The sequence below is a fragment of the Cetorhinus maximus genome, chromosome 4 (genome assembly GCF_964194155.1).
Source record: "Cetorhinus maximus chromosome 4, sCetMax3.hap1.1, whole genome shotgun sequence".
NCBI classification, from domain to species: Eukaryota; Metazoa; Chordata; class Chondrichthyes; order Lamniformes; family Cetorhinidae; genus Cetorhinus; species Cetorhinus maximus.
Genome location: NC_135882.1, coordinates 3985114 through 4001473, shown reverse-complemented (window position 1 = coordinate 4001473; position 16360 = coordinate 3985114). Strand labels below are relative to the sequence as shown.

At 43.7% G+C, this 16360-nt stretch overlaps 1 protein-coding gene across 4 annotated transcripts in view; it reads left to right on the top strand.

The window, feature by feature from the left end:
* Positions 1-15443, top strand: part of cnot10 (CCR4-NOT transcription complex, subunit 10) — a 33345-nt gene extending 17902 nt beyond the window's left edge. For all 4 annotated transcript variants that reach the window (XM_078539835.1, XM_078539832.1, XM_078539833.1 and 1 more), the window contains 5 exons: positions 2166-2296; positions 5219-5254; positions 7644-7771; positions 12431-12506; positions 13876-15443. In XM_078539835.1, the coding sequence (XP_078395961.1) occupies positions 2166-2296; positions 5219-5254; positions 7644-7771; positions 12431-12506; positions 13876-14024 (520 nt within the window). In that variant the 3' untranslated portion in view covers positions 14025-15443. The remainder of the gene's footprint in view (positions 1-2165; positions 2297-5218; positions 5255-7643; positions 7772-12430; positions 12507-13875) is intronic.
* The last annotated feature ends 917 nt before the right edge of the window (positions 15444-16360 follow it).

The window sequence follows — 16360 nt, the reverse complement described above, 5'->3', positions numbered from 1 at the left end:
CTGCTGGTTGGTTTGATCCCGAGAGAGTGTTTGGGAGGGCAGTGAGGGGGATTTTTGTGACCAGTCTCTCATGTGGCACTTATCAAATTTGTTCTGATAATCCATGCAAGCAAATTCATTTTACCGCATGCACAGTGATTTACTCAAAACACAGATACTTCATTTAATTCATGATCTGCCCTTCACAAACCTGCGCTCCATGGCCCTGATCAGACCTAATCTTTCAAAATGTAAACAAAGTTCATTCCGTATTATGCCCCTAGAATTTCTTCACTTTGCCATCTCCCTCTTGAACACAGTTTGAACAATTTTCACCCACCAATCCTTCAGTACATTTCTCATTTCCAAAGGCTTTTGAACACGCGTTAGTGCATCTACGTTCTTTTGAGCCACCTCCACTATGTGTTCCCTAAACCCTTTAAAGTGTCCTTGGATACCTACCATGGCTTTACTACATTTTAACCCTTTAACCTTTTTAATATGATTCCCTTTTGAGTAATTATTAGTGGTGGCTGCCCCACCTTCAAGTACACCTTTCAATTCAATTTTCATCTTCCTCTAAGAACTAAGGTACCAAACTTATTAAGCATCTCTTTTTTTCCCTCACTCTTGAGTTTAGCATAACCTTTATCCATAAATGGTGTCAGCTCCCTTGATTATCCTGTTAGTTGTGTGCCTTCAGACTCACTTGCTGCTTTCCCCTTGTCATTGCTGGTTTTCTTCCACAGACCCTCTTATCCTTCCTAAACTTCCTCTGTACGCCCTTGATACATTTTTTTCTATAAGTATGCTCCCCTTGGATTTCTATTTGTGAAGCGCTTTGGAATGCTCTTACCTGGGTTTAAAATGCACAGGGGCAGCAGGCAAACAAATCTTGGAAACCTCACAAATAGTCCCGAAAACTCAATGACAGGGCAGAAAATTCAAGAAAGGTCACTCTGTGTGTTTGGTTGGAGACGCAGTGAGCATTGGGAGACAGAATCTTTGAAGAGATGCTCCTCCAATCTCAAGTTCTGTCTCTTCCATGTTGCTGCTTCAGCTCCTCAAGCCACAGGTCCCTGCCCTCCAGCTCTTTTTTTTTCTGATTTAGTCCTTTGACCTTGCTGGGGTATCGGGTTTTCTTGGGCAGCAGCACAGCCAGGACTCTGCCCTGGGCTATGGTGAGTCCACCCAGCAGCTTGTTGTTGTGGATGGCGAGCTGGAGGTGGCGGGGGATGATACGGGTCATCCTGTCCTGGGCCACGTTTTATGGGAAGGCTGAGCCATCCTTTTTTGGTCCCCGCTCCAAACTCCATTCACGGGCTGCTAACTCTGTCCCTCTCCCTAGCGACAGCCTGAGATTAAGCCAGCCTGTTCGCACCTTTCATGTCACATTTGAGCCTGAATGAGCTTCTGATGTCATTCATGCCATCACTATGACGGCCCATTTCCGCCTCCATAACTCCCGATCTTGCCCTGTCTCAGCTCACCTGTTGAAACCCTTATCTGTGCCTTCATTACCTCTAGACTCGACTATTCCATGGTCTCTTGCATTGCACCCTCCGTAAACTTGAGGTCATCCAAAACTCTTCTGCCGTGTCTTAACTCGCAGCAAGCCCTGTTCCCCTATCGCCCCACTGTGCTCGCTGACCTACATTGGCTCCCAGTCAAACAGCACCTTGGTTTTAAAATTCTCATCCTTACTTTCAATTCCTCCATGGCCCCACCCCTCCCTATCTCTGTAATTTCCTTCAACACAACGCTCCAAGATATCTGCACGCCTCTGATTCTAGCCTCTTGTGCGTCCCCAATTGTAATCGCTCCACCATTGATGGCTGGGCCTTCAGTTGTCTAGGGTCTAAGTTCTGGAATTTCCTTCCTTGAGACACTCCTTAAAACCTACGTCCTTGACCAAGCTTTTGGTCATCTGACCTTATGTGGCCCGGTGCCATACTCTTGTTTTATAATGTTCATGTGAAGCACCTTAAGATGCCTTATTGCATTAAAGGTGGTTATATAAATATTAGCTGTTGTTGGAGGTTAAATTAGGAATTTATTTTTGTCTGGTTTTAGAAGGCTGTATCAAAATTGGTACTTTAGTAACACTTTTTTTTGCATAGCCTGCGATGATTCCTTAAATGTGTTATTTAAGTTTGATGTTTCTGACAGTTTGTGATTGTGTTTAGGTTTCTGGGTCATTTGTATGCAGCAGAGTCTCTCATCTCTCTGGACAGGATCTCTGATGCTATCACTCATTTGAACCCTGAAAATGTTACTGATGTGTTCCTTGGAGTTTCGTCAAATGAGCAGGATCAAGGTGAATAATTCCGTGTTTGTTTGAACGATCAGCCCTGTTAGCTGGCATGGTTTTAACCTTTATCCATTTGGAGATTGGTTTCATCTGAAGGAATGATTTCTCAGGAATAGTCCAACTTAAGAGCAATGTTTCCATAGACTCGCAGAATCATAAAACCCAAAAGGCCCCTCAGTCCATCGTGCCTGTGCTAGCTCTTTGAAAGCTATCCAATAGTCCCACTCCCCCGCTCTTTCCCCATAACCCTGCAAAATTTTTCCTTTTCATTTTAAGTATTTATCCAATTCCCTCTTGAAAGCTACTGTTGAATCTGCTTCCACTGTCTTTTTGGGCAGTGCGTTCAAGAATTCATAACTTCATGTGTATGGGGAATAATTCTTCTAATCTTCCCTCTGGTTCTTTTACCAATTATTTTGGGTCTGTGTTCTCTAGTTACAGTCCATCTGCCAGTGAAAACAGTTTCCCCTCACTTATTGTATCCAAACCCCATAATTTTGAACACCTCTATTAAATCTCCCCTGGACCTTCTCTGCTCCAAGAAGAATGATCCCAGCTTCTCCAGTCTCTCCACGTAACTGAAGTGCCTCATCCGAACATATGAATTAGGAGCAGGAGTAGGCCACTCGGCCCCTCGAGCCTGCTCTGCCATTCAATAAGATCATGGCTGATCTGGTTGTAATATCAACTCCACATTCCCACCTACCCCTGATAACCTATACGAACATAACATCTTCCCCGGGACAAGACACATGCAATAAGACACTGTCGGGTATTTCAGCTCCGGTGACCTGGATTTAGAATGATCAAACTCCTCCACTTCTGTCCATTTCGCAACAATCCAGTTTTTATTGGCTCTGATTCTCTTGGTTGAGAATTAGACCCATCAGGTGACCTCTACATTCCTGGTACCGTTCTGGTAAATCTCCTCTGCTTCCTGCCCAAGACGCTGACATCCTTCCTAAAGTGCGGTGCTCCGAATTGGATTAATTATGATTTTGTGGGAGAGGTTGAAGCAAGCTTTCAGCATTACTCAGAAGGTTCTGTAAATTCTTGTCAGCTGTTATTTCTCTCTATGATCCAGGTTTTTTTTCTCATAAGTAACCTGTAAATAAAACAAAAATGTTTTTTTAAAAAAAGGAAACACGTTTTGTTCATATTAAATTGTCCAAATGTTGGGAAATGTATCTGTTTAAGCTTATGCTGAGGTTGGACACTGGCCTGGGCATAAGCCCCATGTGCATGCCCCCACACACACACATGGTCACAGATGGCAGCTACACCTATCCATAGCTACATGCCAAAAAGCTACATAGCATAGTCAAAGGGGCAGACCCCTTCCCAGTGTTAGCAAACATCAAGACTGCTTCCCCACTGCCTGCCACCCTGAGCACATGCATACCCAGGACTTGTTCTCGCTTTCCCCCCACCATCAGCCTCCCGCAGCAAGAGCTCTCTCACCCTCCTCCTCTGGTGTCGTCATAAACTGAGACCCTCCTGTCCCAGCACTGGGAGACCCTAAATCTCCTGTGGCTATTCCTGAATTCTGGAATTGCTCCCAGCAGCGCTGCCATAGCCCAGAAAGCCCTCCTGCAGCCACTGAATCACAGAATTGCTACAGCACAGAAGGAGGCCATTCGGCCCATCATGTCTGCATCGGCTCTCTAAATGAGCATTGTGACTTAGTGCCGTTCTCCTGCCTTTTTCTCGTACCCCTGCACATTGTTTCTATTTAAATAGTCATCCAATGCCCTCTTGAATGCCTCTATTGAACCTGCCTCCACCACACTTCCAGCCAGTGCATTCCTGACTTGAACCACTCGTTGTGTGAAAAAGTTTTTTCTCACGTCACATTTGCTTCTTTTGCAAATCACTTTAAATCTGTCCCCTCTCGTTCTCGATCCTTTTATGAGTGGGAACAGTTTCTCCCTGTCTACTCTGTCCAGCCCCCTCATGATTTTCAACACCTCTATCAAATCGCCTCTTAGCCTTCTCTTCTCCAGGGAGAACAGCCCCAACCTCTCCAATCTATCCTCATAACTGAAGTTTCTCATCCCTGGAACCATTCTTGTAAACGCTTCTGCACTCTCTCCATTGTGTTCACATCCTTCCTAAAGTGTAGCGCCCAGAACTGTGCACAGTACTCCAGCTGAGGTCTAACTAGTGTCTTATATGAATTCAGCTTAACCTCCTTGCTTTTGCACTGTCTGTCCCTATTGATAAAGCCCAGAATACTGGACACCTAGCCATTGCAGTTCTCCACTCCCCTGGTGTGTGGGACCCAGGAGGGGTCTCCCTCAACCAGCCAGTGGTCCTCCTACCACTGCTGTGCTTTGGTCCCACTCCTCGATACCCGTCTGCTAGTCCCAAGCCTTCCCTTTCTCCTTTCTCCCTGCCCCCAACCCCTCTTACTGCAGCCAGACCTACACTCCCTTCCCAACTCTTTGAAATTGTTCTCCAGATTTGCTGGCATTTATTGCCCACCCCTAATTGCCCTTGGAAAGGTGGCGGTGAGCTGCCTTCTTCAACCACTGCAGTCCACGTGGTGTAGGTACACCCACCGTGCTGTTAGGGAGGGAGTTTCAGGATTTTGACCCAGCGACAGTGAAGGAACGGCTGATATATTTCCAGGTCAGGATGAGGTGTGGCTTGGGGGGGAACTTGCAGGTGTTGGTGTTCCCATACACCTGCTGTCGTCGCTGCCAGATGTGGGTTTGGGAGGTGTTGTGAAAGGTGTAAAATGTACAGTGACTTAGAAAGACAAGGTCTTGTGTCACTGCTGTCTCACAAACTGCAATATGCGAAAGGGGATCAGTGCATTTTTTTTCAGTTCAGAGAGCGGTGTAATTAAACAGGAGCAATGAAATCAACATTGGTATGTCGGTTACATGGAAAATAAATGCAAACTGAGCTATTTTGGTTTTTCAGGATCTGACCGAGGGGAAAATGAACAGATGGAAAGCTGTAAGTATACGTTTAAAAACATAATATTTAGGCACAAAAGCAAAATACTGTGGATACTAGAAATCTGAAATAAAAATAGACATTTCTGGAAAACACAGTAGGTCAGGCAGCGTCTGTGGTTAGAGTTAATGTTTCAAATCAGTGACTTCGCACTGGAACTGGAAGCAGTGAGCGAATCGATATTTTTTGAACAAGTGCAGTGTCAGGGATAAAGAGAGGGGAGGGAGAGCGAGAAGGAGAGAACAAAGAGTCTATGATGGGATGGAAAGCGGGAATGACTAAATGACACAAGGAGGATGATGAATCATAATGTGGAAGGTGTCAGCATGAAAAGTTCATGGACTTTTTAAAGCCTTGAAGTTTGTCTTTTTTAAACTGTATCTGGGCAGCAATATCATGAAGTGAGGCATATAATTCATCAGGGAGGGTTGTGGGGTGCAATGTGGGAGAGTTTCCTGTAATACCATTTATTGTAGATATTTTTATGTTGGTTCACTTGCTTTATGCATCAACATATAACCACATAATTGAAGTGTTAAAAACAACTTCTTAATGTCCTGTTCACCCGTCACCCCTGTGCTTGCTGACCTACATCAGCCCCCAGTCTGGCAAGGCGTTGATTTTAAAATTCTCCTTGTTTTCAAATCACCCCTATGGCTTCGCCCCTCCCTATCTCTGTAACCTCCTCCAGCCCCACAATTGCCTGAGACACAGTATCTGCCCTCCTCTAATTCTGGCCTCTTGTGCATCCCTGATTTTAATCCCTATTGAAGGCCATGCCTTCCACTGCATGTGCCCTAAACTCTGGAATTCCCTCACTCAACCTCATTACTTCTCTTGCCTCCTTTTAAGACACTCTTTAGAACTTGACTCCTTGACCAAGTTTTTAGTTATCTGACCTAATATCTCCTTGTGTTTTTCTATAGTGCTATCTAAATGTAAGTTGTTGAGTAGAGCCTTCCTGTTTAAGACCTGGTCTCCACACTATGCTCACCTGTTTGTTGGCCAGGTTTTATTGGCTCGATGCAGAGAAATGATCAAACCCTCACTCAGCCGAGCACACTTTTGTACTTTAAAATAAATTAATTCAAAGCTGACTACAAAAACGTAGGTAACTTCTGAAGATATATTTGTATTGAGACACACAAATTTTTTAAAAATGCCATGATTTGATGGGTCTTGGCTACAGAGTTGTGGCTTTGTTCTAGTTGGTGCTTTAACTTCTGATTGGTTTGCTCATTGTCTGATTAGAATGTAGACTGTACACATATAGGCATTTATTCTTTCGTCGACACAAAAGCTACTAACTTCAAACCAGTTAAACAATTAATGCTGATTAATTTGAATATTACTCCCAGCAGTGATATTTTCCAGGTATTTCAGAATCTACCGCTTAAAGAACAGCACCAAAGAGTTGCCAGAAAAGTGCTAACTCAATTTTTCCTCCTTGATTTATTTTTATTATCTCTTCATATTCTTTCTTCTATCAATACTTAGAGATTGAACCTTTTTTGCACTGTGTAGACTGGAGTGTTGCTTTATGAACCATGATACTTACTGGATTCTACGTGGTATATGTGCAGTAATTTTCTCCAAAGCCCAAGGAAAAGAGATTTGTTTATCCCAAGATTGGAAGCCTTTTGTAAGTTGCACCCACTTGCCTCAGAGGGAGTGTAGCAAGGGTTTGCTGAACTGATTCCTGGGATGAGGGGATTGTCCTGTGAGGAGAGATTGAGTAGACTAGGCTTGTATTTCCTGGAGTTTAGAAGAATGAGAGGTGATCTCATTAAAACATATAAAATTCTTAAGGGCTTTGACAAGGTGGATGTTGGGAGGATGTTTCCCCTGACTGGGTAAAGACCTGGGGAAACTGGAGAAAGAGATTGAAGTCACAGCCTCAGGATATGGCCCTTTAGGACTGAGATGAGGAGAAGTTTCTTTACTCAGAGGGTTGTGGATTTTGGAATTTTCCAGAGAGCTGTGGATGTTCAGTCGTTGAGTATATTCAGGCCAAAGATCAATATGGAGAATCGGGGGATAGTTTGCGAAGGTATAGTTGAGGCTAAAGATCAAGCATGAATGGCAGAGTGGGCTCGAGGGGCTGAATGGCTTACTCCTCCTTGTTCTTATGAGAGGGAACTTTTGTGCAAGGCGTGGTTAGGATTTGGAATGTACTGCCTGAAAGGGTGATGGACTCTAGTAACCTTCTAAAGGGAATTGGATAAATCCTTGAGGGAGAAAGAATTGCAGGGGTATGGGGGAAAGCAGGGGAGTGTCATTAACTGGATTACCCTTTGAAAGAGCTGGTGTGTACTTGCTGGGCCGAACGAGTGCCTCAGTGCTGTACTGCTCTGTGATTCTAATTCGTTTTATTTTGTGCACTTAACAGCTGGCAAACAGATTCTGCAGTGTTACCCCAATTCCGTTTCGTCTGCTTGTGCAATGATGCTCTTCAACCTTGGCAGTGCATATTGTCTACGCAGTGAATATGACAAGGCACGCAAATGTCTTCACCAGGTGAGTAAAGCAAGACAGTGGAATTTAGCCCTATCTGTCCGGACCAATCCGTCCGCTACATCCAGTGCCATTGGATAATGTCGCTGTCTTTTAATTGTGTCAGGCCTGAAAGGTCAAATGTACTGCCTCCCTTTTCAGTGTCTCACATCCCTAGGAGCTTGAGAATCATTGGCTTAATAATCCCTGTCCATTCAATTACCAATCATATATCTAATTGACAAATGTGTCGCAACTAAAAATGAGGAAAGCCTCCAGATGTTTTGGTGCAGGAGGAGGCTATCCTTGCTCGTCCGAATTTAGGCTTCTCCTTGAGCCTGATTTCGCACAGTGCCATTTTATGATTTTTTTTTTTCTCTCTCTCCTCCTGCCTTAATTATCCAGATCCTGGCTGAACGCCGTAGGTGATTTAACATCGGTTATGGCAAACACGATGTAGGCCAAAGTGTGTCTGAACTACCGCTTTACGTGCTAATCTTCAAACCCTGTTAAACCTGTATTGTGCTTTCTGCCTCCTTGCTACAATCCCACTTGACATCTGAATGTGTCTCTTGTTAACCTGTCCACCTCTTAGAGAATTGTATATCTGTGGCCCTGAGTGCCTTTGCCGCTCCACTTCAGCCCAGAGTTTTGATCCAGGTATCTGACTTCGGGTATTGCAATCTGAGGATGTGTATAATTCCAGCCAGAGACCATAGAATCATAGAATTCTACAGCACCACAAGTCATTTGACCTGTTGTCCCTTTGCTGAAAACTGAGAGCAAATCACTTGGCCCCATTTCCCTGTCCTTTGTCCATAACATTGAGAACATTTCTCAAACCCTCAAAAAGTGATTTTCGATTCTTGTTCCACCACAGTTTCTGGTAGGTCATTCCATGTTCTAACAATTCAGAGTTAAAGAAAAATATTCTCCTAGCCCTTCTTTGATTTTTTTTGATGACCATCTTAAATGTGTGACCCATATTTGCAGGCGCCCTAACCAGATTGCCCCTTCCCTCCCTTCCTGTAATGGTGCCAGATACCCTGTAACCAAGCTACAGCATTCCCACACCAAATTCCTGGGCTGCCTCTGTGCTACCGAAGGCCCAGGATTGCACCAACTGGATACAAAAAGCCCACTCCCCCTGCCTGGTACTGCCAAATATCAGAAAGCCACCTTGAACTGGTCATGTCTGACCAATTTGATTGAATTTTTCGAAGAGGGGACCAGGTGTGTAGATGAGGGCAATGCATTTAACGTAGTCTACTTGGACTTCAGCAAGGCTTTTGGTAAGGTCCCACATGGGAGACTGATAATGAAGGTAAGAGCCCATGGGATCCTAGGCAATTTGGCAAATTGGATCCAGAATTGGCTGAGTGGCAGGAAGCAGAGGGTGATGGTCGAGGGGTGTTTTTGTGACTGGATGCCTGTGTCCCGTGGGGTTCTACAGGGATCAGTGTTGGGTCCCTTGCTGTTTGTGGTATATATAAACGATTTAGACTTGAATGTAGGAGTGTTGATCAGTAAGTTCACGGATGACATGAAAATTGGTGGGGTGGCAAATAGTGAGGAGGATAGCCTTAGATTACAGGAGGATATAGACGGGCTGGTCAGATGGGCTGATCAGTGGCAAATGGAATTTAATCAGGTTAAGTGTGAGGTGATGCACTTGGACAGGACAAACAAGGCACAGGAATACACGATGAATGGTAGGACCCTGGGAAGTACCGAGGGTCAGAGGGACCTTGGTATGCATGTCCACCGGTCATTTAAGGTAGCGGGACAGGTAGATAAGGTGGTTAAGAAGGCATATGGGATACTTGCCTTTAGTAGCCGAGGCACAGAATATAAGAGCAGGGAGGTTATGCTGGAACTGTATAAAATGCTGGTTAGGCCACAGCTAGAGTATTGCGTGCAGTTCTGGAATCTGCACTATAGGAAGGATGTGATTGCACTAGAGAGAGTGCAGAGGAGATTTACCAGGATGTTGCCTGGGCTGGAGAGTTTAAGTTATGAGGAGAGATTGGATAGACTGGGGTTATTTTCCCTGGAGCAGAGGAGATTGAGGGGGGATATGATTGAGGTGTATAAAATTATGATGGGCATAGATAGGGTAGACAGGAAGGAACTTTTCTCCTTGGTGGAGGGATCAATAACCAGGGTATAGATTTAAGGTAAGGGGCAGGAGGTTTAGAGGGGATGTGAGGAAGAATTTTTTCACCCAGAGGGTGGTGGGAATCTGAAGCTCACTGCCTGAAAGGGTGGTAGAGGCAGAAACCCTCATAACATTTAAGAAGCATTTGGATGTGCACTTGCGATGCCATGGCACACAAGGCTATGGACCTAGTGCTAGAAAATGGGATTAGAGTAGTTAGGTACTTGTTTGACTGGCACAGACTCGATGGGCCGAGGGCCTTTTTCTGTGCTGTAGACCTCTATGACTATCTTGCATGCCACCCTGTTATGCATCCTCCACTTTTAAAAATGGAAAGGAACCCCCCCCAAATACACAGTAATGAGACCGATGTAAGTAATGCCACTTATTTATGCTGTTCACAAAATAATCAGATCCCCAAAGCACCAGTAAAAGTCCTGGAATGCCACATCCTAACTATGGAAGTTGACCTCCGTGTAAAGCAGTGACTCTGATAAAGCAGCATATAATATTCCTGTTATCCTCTGGCTCAATGGCTAGTGCCATGTGTGCCTGCATGTGTAAACCAGAGTGAACAGAAGAACACTGATCCTGGGGAAACCCCACTGCCTACTTCCTTCCAGTCTGAGAGAAGTCCATTTATCAGAATCCCTTGCTCTTCAGCTTTCAGCCATTTTCCCTACGCTTCCAATTGCTTTATTCCTTATACCACTGGGCTATCAATACCCCACCCAGCTTCTTATATGCCATCTTATTATACGTTCATGTAAACCACATTCACTGAATGACACCAACTGTACTTTCCATCATTTTCTCAACGATTTTAATACCTTAGTCAGAGAAGAACATAAGAAATAGGAGCAGGAGTAGGCCATTCAGCCCCTCGAGCCAGCTCTGCCCGTCAGTAAGATGGGAACTGATCTGATTGTGACCTCAACTCCCCTTCCCCCCTGCCTCCCATTGCCCTTGACTCTTCTCGATCAAAAATCTGTCCAACTCGGCCTTGAATATATAATAGATGTGATTGCAAATCCACGTTGACTATCTCTGACCAGCCCGTGCCTTTCCTTAATATTTGTTTTATTTAAATCTTTAATTACAGCCACCAGTAATTTTTCGGCTGTTGACGCAAGGATAACTCATCTGTCCCTGTTTTTGAGCTTGGGTGTAATATTTGCCACCCTCCAATGCTCTGTTTCTAATGAATTTTGAAAAATCACACTTAGTCCCCACTTCACCCTCTTTCAGTATTCTGAGTTGTCTATCACCTGGGCCTAAATTACTTTTTAGCACTTTCATTCCCTGAAGCATTCCCTTATGTATGTATCCACTGTGTTGCCCTTGCTTCAGTAGACTCATAGATGTTTACAGCACAGAAGCGGGCTTTTTGGCCCACGTGTTTACACTGGTCAACAAAGATCTGACTACACTGATCCTATTTTCCAGCGCTTGGCCCATAGTCCTGGAGGCTATGGCAATGCAAGTGAATATCTAAATACTTCTTAAATGTTACAAGAGTTTCTGACTCAACCATCCTTTCAGGCAGTGAGTTCCAGACTCCTACCACCGTCTGGGTGAAGAAATTTCTCCTCAACTCCCCTCTTAGCCTTCTACCTTTTACCTTAAATCTATGCCCCCTGGTTATTGACCTCTCGACTAATGGAAAAAGTGCCTTCTTACCCACCCTATCTATATCCCTCGTGATCTTATACACCTCTATCAGGTCCCCTCTCAGCCTTTGCTGCTCCAAGCCAAGGACATACAGAGAAAAGTGAAATAAGTCTTAAGAGGCTTCTGAAATGAGAAGAGAAGTATTTAAGTGGCTGCCATTTCCTTATTTACCATAATGAGCTTACTTTGTTAATTTTGAGTAGTGCATATCACTTTCATATCTTTTTCCTAAACAGTTCTGAAAACTTTTGTTATCTCCCTTTATGTTAGCAACAAGTGATTTTTGTTGTGTGAATGATGAAGGATACTGACAGGTGATGTGGTAGGTGAGGTTTATATGGGCTTAGTAGAAATGGATGTGGTAGGTGAGGTTTATATGGGTTTAGTAGATATGGATGTAGTAGGTGAGGTTTATATGGGTTTAGTAGTTATGGATGTAGTAGGTGAGGTTTATATGGGTTTAGTAGTTATGGATGTAGTAGGTGAGGTTTATATGGGTTTAGTAGATATGGATGTAGTAGATGAGGTTGATATGGGTTTAGTAGATATGGATGTAGTAGGTGAGGTTTATATGGGTTTAGTAGATATGGATGTAGTGGGTGAGGTTTATATGGGTTTAGTAGATATGGATGTAGTGGGTGAGGTTTATATGGGTTTAGTAGATATGGATGTAGTAGGTGAGGTTGATATAGGTTTAGTAGATATGGATGTAGTAGGTGAGGTTTATATGGGTTTCTAGAAAGCATTTTGTAAAGTGCTGCAGATTTCTCATGTTCTCCTTCAGCCTTTACTGAAGAGTAACTGCAATGTCGCTGTATAATCAGCCATTCTTAGTCTTTGTTTTTAAATTACAGGCTGCTTCGATGGTTAATCCCAAAGAGATTCCTCCAGAAGGGATCCTACTGGCTGTTTACCTTGAGTTGCAGAATGGTAAGTTCATATCTAATCATTGACAATTAAGGTTGTTACTTTAACTGTATGTAGAATATCGCCTTGTAACCAAAACATGTAGAGGGAAAGATTATTCCCTCCTGGCCTTAACTGAATGAGTAACTAATTGTTTTTATTATGTGGGTGTGTACTGGAAGTTTTCCTGAGGGGTGAGATGGTAGAGAAATAGTTTGGCATAGATGTTCTGTTTTTGTTTTCAATTTGAAGTGCGCTGGTATAAAAATCCCAATTTCCCCCTAAGTGGCTGTGCAAGTTAAATAAGATGATGATTCTCCTACCCAATGGAAAGGTAACACAGAGACCCAGGCCCCTTTGAGAGAAACCTTGGCCGGTGTATCAGCTCATGTTCCTGGCTTGCTGTGAGACTGCTCCCCCGCCAATGTTCCTTTCATCGGCAGCAGATGTCCTGTTATGCTGATACACTTGTCCCCTTCAAGCAGAAGATTGATAAGTGGTTAAAGAATCTGTACAATAACTTGCATTTAGAAAGCATCTTTAACATAGTAAAACATACCATAGCGCTTCCCAGGAAATTTGAAACAGAGCTACATAAGGAGACGTGAGGACAGGTGATCAAAAGCTTGCTTGAAGAGGCAGGTTCTGAGGAATAAGGCAGAGAGGTTTATGGAGGGAATGCCAAAGCAGCTTTCAGCCCTTAGCAGCTGAATGCACGGCCCCATTGGTGGGACGATTATAATTAGGAATGCTCAAGAGGTCCGAATTGGAGTGGAAAGATCTCGGAGGGTTGTGGGGCTGGAGGAGGTTACAGCGATTTATGGAGGGGGGTGAGTCCATGGAGCGATTTTTAAACAAAGATGAGAATTTGAAAATCAAGGCTTGGCTTAGCCAGGAACTATTATAGGTCAGGCGAGGATACAACAGCCCTTCAGTTGATCTCTGCTACCTGCTAGGAGTGTGAATTTGGTGAATTTAATCTGTTGCCTTCTACATCCAAGAGGTTCTAGTATTTAATGTCCTTCCTAGAATAGTTACAACACAGAAGGTCATTCGGCCTGTCCTGTCCATGCAGCTCTCTGCAAGAGCAACTCATCTAGTCCCATTTCCTCCACCTTTTGCCCGTAGCCCTGCAAATGTTTTCTCTTTAGATAATCATCCAATTCCCTTTTGAAAGCCATGATTGAGTCTGCCTCCACCACACTCTAAAGCTGTGCAATCCAGATCCTATCTGCTCGCTGCCTAAATGGTTTTCCTCTCAATGCCCCCCGGTTCTTGACTTGAAGCTGCTTTCCTTCTTGTCCGCTGGTAGCTAACAGTCACCGTCCAGTCATATTTCTCAGACAGTATTAACCTTGTTAGTTGGTGTGACTGGGTGTTTGTTTTTGGGCAGGGAACACACAGTTGGCACTACAGATCATCAAAAGGAACCAGCTGTTGCCCTCACTGAAAGCCCTGTCCTCTGATGTGAAAAAGAAACCAGTGTTTCAGTCCATCCAGACCATTCAGCCACCACCATTCAACACCATCCAGCGGAAATGAGACCTCGATTGCCAGCCACTGTCCGCGTGCTTTCTTCCAGACCCTTTCTGAACTGGAAAAGAGGATCAGAATGGAGGAGGCAAAAAAAAAAACAAAAACCTCATGGTGAACTTTCAGCTAGCTGACTGGGGAATGCAAACTCTTCTATCGGTCCTTTGATAAAGCTGCAGACAGCATTTTGTTTTAGGCTTGGAACCTCATTTCGACCTCAAAACGTATCCTGGCAGTAGTACGAGGATAAATTCATAATGTTTCTGGAATTTGGAGATTTGTTGAGTTTTTCTATACGTTTTTCTGAGTAATGATTTGTAATTGCAGTATTTATAGCTGTTCAGGTTTGTTCTCTGTTAATATTTCCACCTATTAAAGTGATCCAATGAATACATTATGTTAACAGCACCATTTTATATTGCCCCTTTAGTAACCCGCTGATACTGTGTATGTTATAGAACACTTTTATATATTATCCTTTCGTCAAACTGCCTAGGGGATTGCTAGTTGAGTTCTGGCTCCCTTGGAGAACAAGTGAAAAATTGGCAAATGATACTGTGACTGATATTACAAATATGTGTCCCTTCAGGCCAGTCTTACGAGTCCCCTTGGTTTAGTTTCTAAGTGCTGGTGATACCACTGACCTGGCTGAGATGGGGGGACGGGGCAGAGAGTTGGACGGAGAGATTGAACCAAATAAAATTTCCAAGAATGCAATTTCTTCTAAGCAACCGTTGCTGAATATTTATGGGAATTTCACTAACTAACTGGTTAATTGTGCTGACTACCTTTTGTAAATAGTCTTTAACCGAGCTTGCATTCACGGCAGCTTTTCAGGAGCAACCTTTTTTTTCTCCCTGGAGATATTTGTTGTGTAAAGAAAAGCCTAGCAAAAGATATTAAAAGTTGAATTATACCAAATAAATAAAGAACAAAAGAGTTTTATAGTGGAATTTTAATCGGGGAAGTTGGGGAATGGAAAATATAGATATGCAGTCCCTACAGTAGGATCTCACTTTGCTAAACTGCAGCCAACCAAAGCCTGATTTGCCAAAGGGCTTTGCAGTTGCAGTGCAGTGATCCACTCCTGCAGCTGCCAGTATTGCTGGTGGCTTTGCCTATTTCAATTTGCCAATGAGAGCAGTGCCCAGAATCTTCTGCTGTACCGGGTGGACCCAGCAGCAGCAGCTAACAGCCCTCATTAACACCAGAGGATGACCAGATGGGGCTATAATTATTGTCCTTGTGGACTCTCCACCCCAGTAAACAGGCCGCTGGCTAGGTTAGTGCAGGACAGTGAGATTCTAATGTATTGTGAATTGTGACCAGCTGAAACACAGGCATTCGTAAATATAACAAATAAAATGATATTTTGGAGCAATACTTGATTCTGCAATTGTGAATAAAGTACAAGTGTAGTGAAATGTGCACTGTGCTGATTTTTCTCTTTTTTTTTCAGTATCAAAGAAGAGTCACATTGGACTCGAAACATTAACTCTGTTTCTCTCTTCACAGACTCTGCCAGACCTGCTGAGTATTTCCAGCATTCCAACAGCTGCAATATTTCACACTTATTTCTCTATGTCTGGAAGCTTTTCCCTTCGTTGTAGCTGCTGTTGTTGAGCATCTGTCCATATTACTGTAGATAAGGACACTCAATATTTATTGTCTTGTGTTTTTAATTCTGCCCCCCTTGGATGAGGCATTAAGAGGTCAGATCTGTTTGTTAACCCTCCTAGGGATCAGGAGGAGGTCAATCAACTCCTGCATCGCCATTCAATCAGATTGTGGCTGATGTGTATCTCGACTCCATCCACCCATCGTAACTCTCCCCTCATACTGTTACCCAACAGAAATTTCTCCATCAACTCACAAGTGAATACAAACCCTGTTTATGGCACCTGCCCTCATAATTTAAGCCTCTAAGCAGTGTTATCAGTCTGCACCCCCTGCAGGGTCAGTGAATCCTTCCTGAGGTGCAGTGCCCAGAGCTGAGCATAGCTACTCCAGACAAACCTTTTGGTAACTTTGCCTCTCCCTGCATGCTCACTTGATGCTCGAGCACAAAATTTATCTGTCTGAGCAACTCATCCTTTTGGCACAGCAGTATGATCACCGTACCACACCATTACCTGCTTCCATGGCTTGTTTGACTCAATGTTTTCCCTCTTATGCCTATCTCCTCACATTGTTTTAGTCAGTTCCCTGAAGAGGCGCCTCTCGCTTTTTGTTTTCAGATTCTGTTGATGGGCGCCTAACCAGAATTTCAAGCTACCTTTCCCTCTTTTGCACTTAGTACTGGGACTTGCTGTGTATTTCTGGCAGTTTTTGGTTTGATTTTAGAT